Consider the following 14,291-nt stretch of genomic DNA (forward strand, 5'->3'; position numbering starts at 1 on the left):
GTAAGGGGTTTCTTTGAGGTCCACTCCCGGACTGCATGCTTTGGAGGACAGGAACAGTGCCATGGGCTTATGTTCCTCTCCCTCAAAGCTCCCACCCTGTTTTTAGGTTGAGAATTAGTGAACACTATTAATTATTCAACTGAGTGGTTGAGCGTTGTAATGTCATCAAAATGGAAGAGGAGAACCAAATTCATCAGTGGGATGATTTTGCTGAGTCACAAAACACAGAGACAGTGTCTGAGCAGATTCCTACTTAGACTATAGATGGCATTCTCACTTCATGCAGGCAGCGCCAATTCCTCAGTGTTACCGAGACATCATCCCTATTGCTCTGCTGCCGCGGCTAGTAAGTAGCAGTCACCAGTCGGCTGGTGCAGGACGAGTCTAATCCTCCTGGTTCCAGAGCCTCCCAAAATGCTTAGCAGGTGTTGATTTAGGAAGCAAGAGGAAAATGAAACAATTCAAACGTTTTTCTCTTCTTATTATTCAAGGTTTCAGAAATGAGGACAATGAGACTTTGGCCTGGGAGGGTGTCATGAAGGAGAATTATCTGGTCAAGATCAACACAAAGGCCAGCGACACCTCGGAGGAGTATGTCTGTCACTCATTTCCGCTCTGCAAGGCCCCTTTTGTATACGTAAGCTGGAGGGATGCAGGCAGCTTATGTGCATGCTCTGTAAGGCTCAGAAAAGCTTTACTGAGAAGCAATAGCACCCATAAAATATTATCCACCCCCTGCCTGGCTATCCTGATAGTCCTTCAGGGCCCTGGGGGAGAAAGAGGTATTTGGAGCATGGAACCAGGTACCAAGAGCCAGGCCTGCAGAAATTGCTTCCAGGAAGAACTCGGGCAATTGGCATTATCTTGCAGGGACAACTCACCTGTTTATCTCTGAGATGCAGAAGTACAGAGATTACAAAATGGAAACGTTTGGTTGATCTGATACAAGCTGTCCCTGAAAAGTCCTGACATCATTTTTGAATTGTATGCAGTTGTTATGGATGTCCGTGAGATCCACACACACAGTCACTACACATCTCCTAGATAAGCCCCAGCTCAGACTGTAGGTGTGCACAGAGTGTGTGCGTCCACAGAAGCATGCTCTGCTTATGAAGGTCAGCTGTCTTCCCTGACAGCTGCCACTCTTCCCAAGAGTTGAGAACATGCCTCAAATTTGCGCTAACAAAGTGTGAATAAATACAAGCACAACTAGTCCCTTAATCAGGTTGAACACAGCTCTCAGGAGGCAAGGGCAGCTTGCTCTTCTGAACAGCAAGGTAGGCGCCCAGAGGTGCTGGACTCTGAGATCTTGGGTGTGGAGCTGGGGACAGACAACAGCAGGAGCAGCATTTATCTGCTGTCCTTCTGATTGGGGTGAGAAAGGAATTCTGACTCGTTTGGGTATTAGGAAGGAATTTAGAAAGGTAAATGCAGTGGACCCTTAATGGAGCTGAAAATGAAGAAGCTCCGGTCCCTGTCCTTGGAAAGACTCACACGGCGCCGAGGAGCCTTTCTGTCTCTCACGCCTCTCCTTTTCTCATTTCCTCACTTCTAGGATGAGGCATCGGTTTAAACAGCTGGATACAAAGGTACGCCTCTATTTGTAGTTTGGGGAGCTGGGCTTTTTTTTTTAATCTTTAATATCTTGGGATTTTCAACTAGAGGCAGTGGTCAGAAAACAAAAGAAGTTAATTATTTTTAAAAAAAATCAGATGCAACGATTTCATGCTCAGCTGTCTCCACTCACTGGGTAGAGCTGGGGGCTGCGGCTGGGGAATGGCCACTCATGCTCCCGGACCCCATGGAGAGAACTTCTGAGTGCTGCTTTCAGGAACTCCAAGATGGTGTGCGTCTTTATCTTTCTCTCTCTGATGTGGAGGAGATGTAGGCCACTCCAGGGAAGCCCCAGGAGCATCTGGAAGGAGCTTTGCCCCCAGTCTGCCTCCTTACCTACCTGACAGGGAGGGACCTGCCAGCCCGTGGGCACACGTGGGGACACACGGGCAGCAGCCGGCCGGGCTCAGCCTCAGCAGGAGCTGGAGTCGAGTCCTAAGTGCAGGATCCCTGCCAGGCTCTGAGGGGGAGATTTTGGGTATTTTACCCTGGTGCTTTGAAAATGGCATCTTGGATGGTGACATCTATGCACTCGCACGGTGTCGTGCCGTTTGAGAGCTGACGATACCCCATCTGGTTTGGCAGGACCCCCAGCACCCGGTAACCTGTTCACATAGGGGCTCAGTAGTGTTTGTGGAATGGATGATGAAGAAGCGCCGTGGCCCAGCTCATCTGGAGAACTCTCTGTTTGTGATCCTTGTTGACTGATTTGTGTAGCTTCCCACCCTTTAAACCTCAGGGCTGTTCATGGGCCTCTCCTGTTGGCCCCCTTGGGGCACCTCGAAGACCCGCGTGGTGGTCTGAGCCTGGTGCTGGGTCTTCCTGCCTCTCGAGCTCCTCTGTCCCTCGAGTTCCTCTTGCTCCCTCCCCTGGAACGGCCTCTGTGTTGGAGTAACTACTCAGGCGGTGAGGTGGTGGTGCTGACAGCTGAACGCATTGGTCACCATCTGGTTGTCCACTGCCGCACAACACCTGATCAGCCTATCGTGGGGGCGTCAGACAAGCATTTTCCTCATGGTGCTGTGGGTCAGGAACTCGAGAAGGGCTCAGCTGGGCAGTTCTGCTTCCTGGGTCCCAGCTGGGTTTACTGGGCTGGGTCAGCCGATGGCCAGGCCAGAAGCTGGTACCCACCACATGGTGTCCCATTTGCTAAGGTCTCCATGTGGCTGGGTATGCCACAGCATGGGGTCCTGGAGCAGCCCCCTGCTTATGGGAGGGACCTGCCAGCCTGGCTTCTAAGAGTGAGAAAACAAGCCTCCCGTGCTTCAGAGGCCAGGCCTGCACTGTCAGGGTGTCCCTTCCAGTACAGTGTCCCAGCAGCCATGGGTCACCAGAGTCAGGTGAGGGAGGAACAGCTGTGTCCCCTTGGTGTGGGAGTGGCCTGTACATACAGGAGAGTGGGCTGGTGGTGGCCATCTCTGGAGACTTTCTGTCACACAGTAGCATGTCTTGTTGTAGCCACGTTGGTTTTCCTGAGGGTCTGGGAAGACCCCAAGTCATTAGAGCTGAGCACCTGTACACTGGTGATCATGCCAGGATGTGCCCCGTGATTATAGTCGGAGGAGAGAGGAGAGCAAAGCTCTGCATGTTTTGAAGGAGTAGAGAAGACTATCAAGAGAACACATGAAAGACAGAATAGGAGATTGGATTCTAAGGTTGGGTATTTACATTAGACATTTATAGAACCTTCTATAATACCTGAATTTTTCCACATCACACATTTATATTTAAGTGTGTCATCTGCTGTATCTGCATGTGCACCACACGGCACAGAATGTTTTGCTGAGTACTTGCTATCTACCAGGCATTGGGCTGAGTCTCAAAGCAAACCTGGCCCCTGAATTTTATGAATTAATCCTTTATTAAACGGTTTGGGTAAAGGGGGATCATTTTCAAGTTGACTCATGTAGGAATAAATGGTAATATCAATGCTTGCAGATTCAGGCAGGCATTCAACAGCTTGCCTGGGAAGGAAGCAGGGTTGGGCAACTCTGAAGATCTAGGACAGAAGTGAGGATTGTTCTAAGAGCTAAGGAAGAATAGCAATGGCCAGGGGAGTGGGGTGGAAGGATGTGGAGAGACTGGGATGATTGCATATGGAAACCCACTTGCTTCTGTGGAAAGTTGAATTTTACTTCCATGCAAAAGAAGGCTCTGAGGAGATTTAACACCAAGAGGAACGTGCCTGGGGTGCTCCTTCCCCCGGCACTGAGTTACAGCGAGGCTGCATGGGAAGGGCTTGGGCAATCTGGTGGGGCTGTCAAGGTGCTAGGCACTTGTCCAGGCCTGGTGTTCGTAGAGACGCTGTCTGTGTTAGTTAGTCGTTTTGTCTTTACTTATGGATTTTTTTGGGGTGGAAAGCCAATTTAGGATTGTGATGAAGCTGCCCCACGCCACACCTCATCCAGACCCCCCTCTGGGACATGCACAGAATAGACAGAGGGTGCCAGAAAGGAACATGGCCCGGGTCTTCTGAGAAACCCAGTGCCCTGGGGTCAGGAGAGTTGAGAGTGTTGGGGATACTGGACAAGCTGTCCAGACTCTCAGGTTGTTTGTGGAACTTGACCCCTAACCTGTGAGGTCACGGGGGTCGGTGGGTCTGAGCAGTGGGGTCATGGTGGTGGTGACCTGGGGAGTCACGGAGAAGTGAAAGCTGTCCCCATAAACACCTGAGCCAGGGATCTCTGTAGACCTTGAAGACGTGGTGCAGGCTGTCCCCCCCTGCATCCACCTGGATGGAGCTCAGCCCTTCTCTGGTTCCCCCCTTCAGCTAAAGCAGATGGGTTTGTTTCTAGGTTCTCTATACCAGGCATCTCATAGGTCTGGGCAGAACGGAGGCTGATCCCAGGAAGCCTCAGCTGCACAGCGCAGAGCCCGAGCTGCCTCGCTGCCTCTCCCCCTCCTCCCGTGTTGCCCTGACCCCCTTTCTTACTTCCTCCTCTGCCCCCCCCCACCCTGAACAGCAAAATCCCCTCTTTTCCATTTGCATAGTTTCAGGATCATCTTTTGATGTTTTATTTCTTGAGCAAGGTTTTGGAGTCTTTTTTTCTTTTAAATTAGCTTTCTTTTAAAATGGTTTGATGGAGATGTCACTGACCTAGAAATTGTGTCTATTTATGGCAGATGGCTGGCTGCTTGATGCATGTGTGCCTTGTGAAATGATCACCGCCATCCAGCTCTTTCATGATTACTATTTGTGTGTGTGTATGGAGAGACTTAACGTAAGGCCTGCCTCTCGGCAATTTCACATACACCATAAAGTGTTGGTAACTAGTGCCCACATGCTGTCCAGCAGATCTGTAGCACTTCTGCATCTTGCATAACTAAACTTCATGCTGTTGGACCAACATCGCCCCATTTCCCTGACCCCAGGCCCTGGCCACCTCCCTTCAACTCTCTGCTTCTATGAGTTTGATTATTTTAGGTTCCTCATGAGAGTGAGATCATGTAGGTTTTATATTTCTGTGTCTTGCTCATTTCACCAGGTACAGTGCTCCCTGGCTCCATCTCTGCTATTGCAGATGGCGGCATTTCCTTCCTTCCTTAAAGGCTGAAGACTTCTGCATTGTGCACATCCAGCACACTTTCTTTATGCTTTGATCTGCTAATTGACAGGTTGTTTCATGATTTTGGCTATTGCTGAGATAATGCTGTAATGGACCTGGTAATGCAGACATCTCTTCATAACCCTGATTTCAAATTTTCGGAAACTTACCCAGAACTGGGATTGCTGGATCCTACGTAGTTCTGTCTTTAATGTTTTGAAGAACTTCCATGCTGTTCTCCAAATAGTGATACAATTTCTGTTCCCATCAACAGTGCACAAGGTGTTCCTCTTCTCCACATTCTCACCAATGTCTGTCTTTGTGACGATAGCCACCCTGCAGGTGTGAGGAGGCATCTCGTGTGGTTTTGATTTGCCTTTCCCTGGGGATTTGGATGCTGAGCACCTTTTCACATACCTGTCAGCCATTCAGATTGCTTGTTTGAAGACGTGTCTAGTTGCACGGGGTTTATTTGCATTTGTGCATGGATTTCCTTACAGATTTCGGGTGCTACCACTAATGGACACATGGTTTGCAGATGTCCTTTTCCTGGATGCTGCCCTTCCTCTTGCTGACTTTCTTGTGCTGTGAAGAAGCTCTTGTCTGTAATGCACGTGTCTGTTTTTCCTTTTGTTCTGTGCTTTTGGGTCTGTATCCCAAAAACTCACTGCCCAGAAAAAAGATACGGAGATTTCCCCACACTTTCTCCCTGGAGCTTTACAATTTCAAGTCTTATGCTTCATTTAACTCTTTGATTCATTTTTAATTGTTTTTTTAAACCCCAATTTCATTCTTTTGCTTGTAGATACCCAGTTTCCCCAACATCATTTGATGAAGAGACTCCTCTTTGCCTTCTTGGTCTTCTTTTCAAAGATCCTTCGGCTACAAGTACATGGGTGTTTTTCTAGGTTCTCTATTCTGCCTCACGGGTTTATCTGTCTGTTTTTATGTCAGTCCCATACTGTGTTGATTACTTTAGCTTTGTAATGTATGCTGGAATTAGAAAGAATGTTGCCTCTGGCTTTGTTCTTGGGCAGAATTGCCTTGGCTACCTAGGGTATTTTGTGGTTCCATACAAGTTTCAGGCTTTTCCTCCATTTCTGTTAAAAAATGCTTTTGGGCTTTTGATATGGATTGCTTTGCAACTGTACTTTGAACAGTAGGGAGATTTTAACACTATTTAATTTTCCAATCCATAAGCATGGGTTGCTTTTCCATTTGTTTGTATCTTTTAAATTTTCTTCATCAGTTATTTTAATATTTGGTGCACTAACTTAACTTTGGTTACCAAAGTCAACTCCTAGTTGTTTTATCCTTTTGGTTACTATGTACATGATATTATCTTCCTAATATCCCTTTTGGACAGTTAATTCTTGGTGTATAGAAATGCTACTGGTTTTTGTATGGTGATTTTGCATCCTGAAATTTTATTGAATTTGTTAAATATTTCCAGCCTTTTTTTGGTAGAGTCTTAGGGTTGTCTACATATAATATCACCTGTAAATAGATTTGGATGCCTTTTATTTCTTTTTCTTGCCTGATTGCTCTGGCTAGTACTTCTAATATTATTTTGAATAGCAGTGATGAGAGTGGACATCCTTGTCTTCCTTCAGATTTTAGAGGAAAAGCTTTTGTTTTCCCCCACTTAACATGGCATGATATGTCTCTCCATCTGTCTTTGGAGAAATGTATGTTTCTATGTAGATACATAGATAATAGATATAGATATGCATCTCTTTTATTGTGTCACAGTAAATTCCTTCTATGCCTATTTTGTTGAGTTTTTATCATGAAAGAATGTCAAAATTTGTCATCTACTGTTTCTGCATCTATTGAGCTTGATTATGTGGTTTTTGTCCTTCCTTCTGTTAATGTGGTTCATCACATTGATTAATTTTCATATGTTGAATCATCCTTATATCCCAGACATAAATATCACTGGGTGTATGATCCTTTCCATGTGCTCTTGAATTTAGTTTGCTAGTATTTTATTGAGGATTGTTGTGTCTTTATCACCAGGGATATGAATCTGTAGTTTTTTTTTTTTCTGTTGTCTTTGTCTGGCTTTGGCGCCAGGGTGATGCCTGCTTCAAACTCATCTCTTCTATTATTTTTTTTGGAAGAGTTTAAGAAGGGCTGGTATGAATATCTGGTAGGATTCACTCATGAATCCATTTGTTCCTGGGCTTTTCTTCCTTAGAAGTTTTTTTTTTTTTTTTAATTTTTAAATTTTTTCTAGTTGTTGATAGCTCTTTATTTCATTTATTTATATGTGGTGCTGAGAATCAAACCCAGTACCTCACCCATGCCAGGCAAGCGCACTACCGCTGAGCCCCAGCCCCAGCCCCATCCGTAGAAGGTTTCTGATACCAATTCAGCCTCCTTGTCTGCCATTGGTTTGCTCAGGCCTTATGTTGCTTCTTAATTCAGCCTTGGTAGATTGTATGTGTCTTGAGAGCCCCAAGCTAAACTGAGGCTCTAGACCAGAACAGTTGGGAACCTGCACTAAAGGAAACGGTGAGACGCTGGGGGATTGTTCACAGAGAGCGCCTTGCAGGGACAGCCAATCGCGCAGCTGTCTGACCTGTCACCAGGGAGCTCCTGACATGGGAGACCTGTGTGTTCCGGCAGAGGCTCTGTGGTTCTTGTCCACCTCACGTCCCATGTGCCTGTTGACCATTGCTCTGGGGATGGGAGCTGACTGTTCTTTCCAGCATGGGGTCTGGGTTAAGGAAGCCCCATTTGAAGACAAATGGAAGGTGTGAATTCAAGATGCCACCACAATAGGAAATGAGTTTTTTTCTTAGTCTGAAAGCTTATCAATTTAAAAAAAAAACACACACACACACACCAAAATCTCTTTGTTTTGCTGATTCTTTTAAAACTGTTTTTCTGTTCCTCATTTCATTTATTTGCTCTTGGAGTCTTCTGCTTTACTTTAAACAGCTTATTAAAGTCAATTCACTATTAACAAAATCTCCCATAGGATGAAAAAATTTCTCCATCTCATTATATCGGAAACAAAGTTACTTACAACTGACCTTAAGTATGTAAATAGAGATCTTACTGTGCCCTATTTTATTTTTATTTTTTGTCGGGTATCCATTAGTCCTTATGGTTTCTTTTTCTTCTTCTTCTTTTTCTAAGTTAAAAGAAGAGGTTATTACTGAAAATAAGTCCAGCTTAAAGAGAGATTCTTTAAGTGAATGGTATACCAAGTTACTAAGCCAGATGTATAGAAATAACATTATGAGGGGCTGGGGATGTGGCTCAAGCTGTAGCACGCTCTCCTGGCATGCACCGGGTGCTGGGTTCGATCCTCAATACCACATAAGAATAAAGTAAAGATATTGTGTCCACCTAAAACTAAAAAATAAATATTTAAAAAAGAAATAACATTATGACCATGAACTTTAATCAAAATACCAACGTGACATGTAATTTAAAATGACTTCATACATTTTGTGTAATAGAGTTGTGAAACATATGTGCATAAGTAATAATTTTATTACATTTTTTATTTAAATCATGTTTTAATGTTTAAACTATTTGTGGGTGTGTTTGGGGAGGAGACTTCATTGACAAAAATTTTGATTTATTAGTATCATCTCATATAATTTTATCAGTATTATACTTTCACAAAGCAAAACTACTAGTATCTGATGATATTTTAGTATAATATTACATATAACATTCTTATTTTTACATCTCACTCCTTTGTATCCTTGCAATCTGTTTTTTTCTGTGAAGGAACCACTAGTGATTGGCATTCGAGTAAAGATAATATCAATTGGTTTACTAAAATTTATAAATTTCTAGTGCTATGATCTCAGAAAGTAAGCAATAAACAGGGTTTGAAATTTCATGTGCTACTCTCATTCTTCCCTAACCTAGACGTCTGGAATTAGCTTTCAGTGTATCTCTGTTTTATGGAAAAGCCATAGAGCAATCATTTAAAATTGAATGTTGGAAAATTCATCTTAAGAACATATTTTTTTTCCCTTTTCAAGCTTAATGATCTCAAGGGTCTTCTGAAAGAGATTGCTAATAAAATCAAATAAAATGGCATGAACGTGTGTGGAGAAAAATCTAATTATGTCAAGGTGAGTTGTTCTAATGGGTTTTTTCTTTGGTCTGAAAATTTATACTTTAAGACGATTTTAAAATCATGATAATAATTTCACTTGCTTTATGTTATGTTATCATATTTGAAAATAAAGCATTGTGCAAAAACCGAAAACCAAATAACTTAGGGCTACAGAGATGAGCATGTGGGAGCCTGTCCCCACGTGTCCCTGCCTACTGCTAGCTGTGGGGCACCAGTAGCCTTCGGGAGCTTTGAAAGTGCTTGCAGCCTATTCCGCTATTTGACATGAATTGAAACGCGGTCACGCTGTTCTAAGACTTGCTACTTTTTTCTCCCTTAACATTATATCGGAGATATCTTTATACATCAGCACCTAAGATGTACATATCTTGTAATTCATTATTGTCTTTCTTGATTTGGGATATATAAATGGAGGGTGATCGTGTTTTCTAGCTCAAAGTGCTTTCGTGTGGTAGTCAGGGGTTTTAGCAATAGCTCCTCCGCACGGTGAGGATGTGATTAGGGGAACTGGGAAGACGGAGCTCAAGGCTTTGCTCCAGGGTCTTACCATGTTCTCTAAGTATGTTTCCTGTTACCTGTCCAAACCCTGGGACCAAATGTTAAAGGACGTGGGACGTTAGGGCAAAATAGCTGTGGGCTTATTACATTTCAGAGAATGGAAACAAAGAATCCCCCCAACCCCACCACCATTATTACTCAGTGAGTGGCTGCTGGGCGCCCGGAGCTGTGTGGTCACCCGCACTGACCCTCGCACTGAGGGCTGTGCGTTAAGCACTCAGACCACAGCATTTCCATCTGTGGAGTGGCTGTGCTCCGGGGGAGATCGTGGGGCATTGTGTTCCTTGCCATCCTTCTGGTCACTCAGCTCTTTTCCTTGGGTGCTGACACTTACAGATAATGTTAAAAGCCCTTCATTGTGGAGAGCTCTGTTAGAGAAAAATGGAGGCGTATCTGACATAATCTGAAAGGCAAGGACATCTGGAGCGCCAGGAACCAAGCTGCGGGGGCTGGGGTGTAGCTCAATGGGAGCACATTTGCCCACCATGGGAGAGGCCCTGGGTCCATGCCCTGCACTGAAAAATGAAATCAAACAATATAAATAAAGGAATATAAGCCTTGCATATTCAGGAATAACATTTCAACTGTTCACTGCAGTGTTCAATGAAAATAATAGTAAACCTGGTAATAAATCATAACTTGGATTTTGAAATACTTGCCATTTTGTTTTATGGTCTAAAAGATAGGGGATAAAACCCAATCATGGACAGATACAACAATTCAGGGTGGTTAAGTGGTGATTAAGGAGTTGTAATAACCAGGAAGGACTCAAGTTCAGACCTGCATCCACCTCTGGAAGCTCTGGCTGTGGTGAGTGGGCGATAGATGGGCTTCATCCCTGTCCACTGCCCTCTGCTCGGCCACAGACCTTCAGTAGTATATTGAGAGTTAATTAAATGGTGAGCAGAGATGAACTGGGATGGCGTCACCTGGTTGCCGTGTGTGCCGGTGTGTGTGAGCACACATCTATGAAAGACAGACTGGGGTAAGACAGCGTGTGGGAGAACAGGTAGAGAGAGGTGTCCCACCCACCCTCAGCCACTGACGTCTTTGGGAACAGTGACTTTGGCGCATCTAATTTTTGTGTACTTTTTACCTCTAGATATAAGATAATTTTTTTGGACATGTTCTGTCTGTTGTATCCTTAAGAATTTTGCTGAAAATTTGATTTCATAGGCATCCAGCTACAGGTGGTTAAAATGTTCCTCTTGAGGTGCTTCCTGATGCCTCTGTCTCTGAGGGGTCAGGTGGCCGCCTTTCCCTGGGCCTCAGTCAAGGGAACCAAAGCTCAGCTCAGAAGACCGTGAGCTGGTACAGGTCCAGGCAGGGCAGAGCTGACCTGGGACAGGCCTCTCCCGGTTCTCGCATCTCTATCCCCAAATCAGCCTTTCACCATCTCTTGGGAGGGAATAAACAGAGGGCTGTGTGTTTCACACTGTGGTTAAAAGGAAGGAAGTCCAGGGTGAGAGGTGGCCATTCTCCACCCGCTTTATACCTGAGCAGCGGGGCGTCTCCAGGAGCCGGGGAAGGGCTCCCTGAGATGGCCTCTCCCCACACAGCGCTTGCCTTCTGACAGCCAGAGGATCTGAAGTTGTCCTGGGAGTCTTCTAGAGCTGCATTTGGGCAGGTTCTCCCGGGCTTCGCTTCACTATCAACTCCCTGTTTTTCTTGTGCAGAAACCACTGAGTAAAGAACGCGCTCAGAGACTTTCGGGGTCTTGACCTCGCTGCATGAGTCGAGCCTGGGCATCCTACCTAACTCTCGAGTTCACCCCAGCCACTGGCCAGAGCACACATCCTTCAGAAAGAAACCTTCTTGGAGCCACTTCAACACCAAAAGAAACTCCTCGTCTGTGGTGGGACGCGTGGCCCCTGTCCCACCGCGGCATGCCACGGAGCAAACCTGGCTGGCCTGGGAGAGGAGGGGGTCTTCCTACCTAGGATCTGCCTTTGTTTTCACAGGTGACGCCACTCTCCGGCCAGGCAGGTGCAAGGGAAGCTGGTCACCATCCTGCTATTGGCTGCTGAGAATTCCCAGGTTCCTGGACACAGAGCGGGTGGTTCTTAGTCACCCCAGGGTGCCGGGACCTGAGAAGCAACATGAAGACGATGAAAGTGCGTCTGCCTCCGGTGCCCCTGCTCTGTGTCCCGAGCCTCCTGCAGAAGAGTCTGCCTGTTCTGGACTCGTCCTCTTTCCCTCGCCTTTCTTACTCTTGACCACAAGCCTACTAGGAGAGCGTCCCCTGTGCACAGAACAGCCTGGCTGCCTGACTCCATGTGGTTTTCTTGTTTATTTCCAGTTGAGTCCTTACCGTTTCCTTTTTTGTATTGTGGGACTGATTTCTTGACATATTGTTAAAAGTCTCCCAGATCAGGTCAGATTCCAAAACGTGCTGTAGCAAGAGGACCCCGCTGTGCTCAGGTGGGGGCTCTTTTCACTCCTCCTCCAGCTTCTCAGCACTAGGGCAGGGGCCCCGGGGTGACTCCCTCTCCACCTGGCGGGGGTTGCTGCTGCTGAGGGCTGCACTGCTCCTGACCATGTGAACAGTCACCGGTAGTGGACCCTCAAGAGGCGCTATGATCTCCCTGGGTGCTCCTCTGATTTATTATTTTTTCATTAAAAATAATACCTGGATAGAAACTTTAGACCACACAGAGATGTAGAAAGAACACCAACACCTAAAGGTCATCACCGTTCATGTTTGTGGGAGTTTCTCCAAGTCTAGTTTCTTTCTAAGCACATTTTATTTCCTTTTCAAAATGTTAAATAATGTCATTATATTGCATATATGGTTTTGTATAAGCTTTTCCACATAATATTTCATCAAAGATGTTTTCTTTATATTCATGGTATTCTTCAATGTTGTATCAGTAATTCCATGATATTCCACCTCTAGTGATGCCTCTACTGTTGGTCATTGAAGGCTGTTTCCAGTTGGCCATTGGGATGAACATTTTTGTGCATGAATCTTTTTCTGCATTGGGCCAATTCCTCAAGGCTTAGATTTCAAGGAATATCTTTAGTGATTATCAAACCACTTCCAAGGCTTTCTCATAAATGTATAGCAAATAGGAATTGTTAACTTGAGTATATGATATGAGACACATGAAGCTACAACTATTAAAATATTATATTTAATCCTTAGTTTAGGAAGAAGCTCCTATGCCTATTTAAACATTATGGGTGGTGAAGGCATTGGTATAGAGTTGAGAATTCTCTTACTGAGCACACGTAGTCCTCTCTTTTTCTGAAAGTGGTGGTATCTGAGCTCCAAAGAGAAGCACTGGAGGTGTATCAGGCAACTTAAATGCCATAACTGGTTTTTCAGCTTTGAATAGACTATAAATGCCATGGCTGAAGAAGGGAATCCTGGAAGGCAGCTATTCAATGAACAGCTAATTAGAGAAACCACAAAGCATTGACCAAAAAAAGTTGAGTTTCATTTTGTATGGGCAATATTTAAAATGACTATTCACCACCTTTATAAGGTTTTCAGGGAATGAATTCAAATAGAAGGTGACTTTTTACGCAACCCCAGTAATGGCCTGAAAGGGAATAGTGTCTATCAGTTCATGGCTTCGGTGAGGGAAGTGGATGGGACAAAATTTACATGACAAAAATGGTCAATGAAAAGAAAGTTCAAAATTTCTCCCTTAGAGAGAGAATGTCACTTGCATGTCACCATGGCAACTTGAATACCTGCTGTTCTGAAACTCCCAGGAAGGTCATTCCTCTCCATGCTGGTTGGAAAAAGGAACGCATTTGGCAAACACAAGACTGTGCAGGCCAAAGAGCGGCTCGGGGAGCCAGTCCCTCAATTCAGGTGGGGAATTTGAATGAAATCAGTAAATCAAGTCAGAACTCCCAGAGGTGAAGGTCAGTGTCATCTATTTGCTGGTCACCCCCTAGAGGACTTATTCATACGGTTTCTAGTGCGTCTCGTCTGCTGGACGTTTCTGCACAGCTGCTCGACGTGATTTTTGCTTATGCGAAATCGTTTCTAGTGTAACTCATGAAAACAGCACACGTATGGAAATTCCTTCCTCATTCAAAGGTGCTACATCCTCGTGTATGATCAGTGTGTTCTGTGGTCTTAGGCACAACTGGAGAACTCTGTGGCTTGATCCAAATGACTGTTAATAATTAAATAACAGAGGAATTGTCTGTCCAGTGTTCCTTTTGCTATTCTACTGAGAGTGGAAAAAATAAAATTCTTATCATTGAGTCTGAATCATTTTTGAAGGGATTTGGTTCTCCAGAGTTACGTGAGCTGCCATTTCTGAGCGGGTGACTGGAACGTTCTGGTTGCACGCCAGTGGAAGGAAGCCCCCTGTGGTTCCGGTTCTTGTCAGCAGAGGCACTCTTTGGATCTTTGGTGGGTTTATGTTTAGGGACACATCTGTAACCTGAGTCTCCAGCTTCACTCACCTAGAGCCACCCTGATGTGACAGCAGTTATTTCTGAGG

The 14,291-nt window shown here is 45.0% G+C and overlaps 1 protein-coding gene across 2 annotated transcripts in view; it reads left to right on the forward strand.

The window, feature by feature from the left end:
- The window catches only part of Trpm8 (transient receptor potential cation channel subfamily M member 8), an 84,846-nt gene extending 70,797 nt beyond the window's left edge, over positions 1-14,049 (forward strand). Inside the window, exons 23-26 of one of the 2 annotated variants that reach the window (XM_046439932.2) lie at positions 492-591; positions 1,556-1,589; positions 9,170-9,262; positions 11,502-14,049. In XM_046439932.2, coding sequence (XP_046295888.1) covers positions 492-591; positions 1,556-1,589; positions 9,170-9,220 — 185 coding nt within the window. In that variant the 3' untranslated portion in view covers positions 9,221-9,262; positions 11,502-14,049. The remainder of the gene's footprint in view (positions 1-491; positions 592-1,555; positions 1,590-9,169; positions 9,263-11,501) is intronic. The other variant, XM_046439934.2, reaches the window with a different exon arrangement.
- The last annotated feature ends 242 nt before the right edge of the window (positions 14,050-14,291 follow it).

Source organism: Marmota monax, unplaced genomic scaffold (genome assembly GCF_021218885.2).
Source record: "Marmota monax isolate L192 unplaced genomic scaffold, Marmota_monax_Labrador192_F-V1.1 WCK01_AAM20220418_F8-fsc00041, whole genome shotgun sequence".
Taxonomy (NCBI): Eukaryota; Metazoa; Chordata; class Mammalia; order Rodentia; family Sciuridae; genus Marmota; species Marmota monax.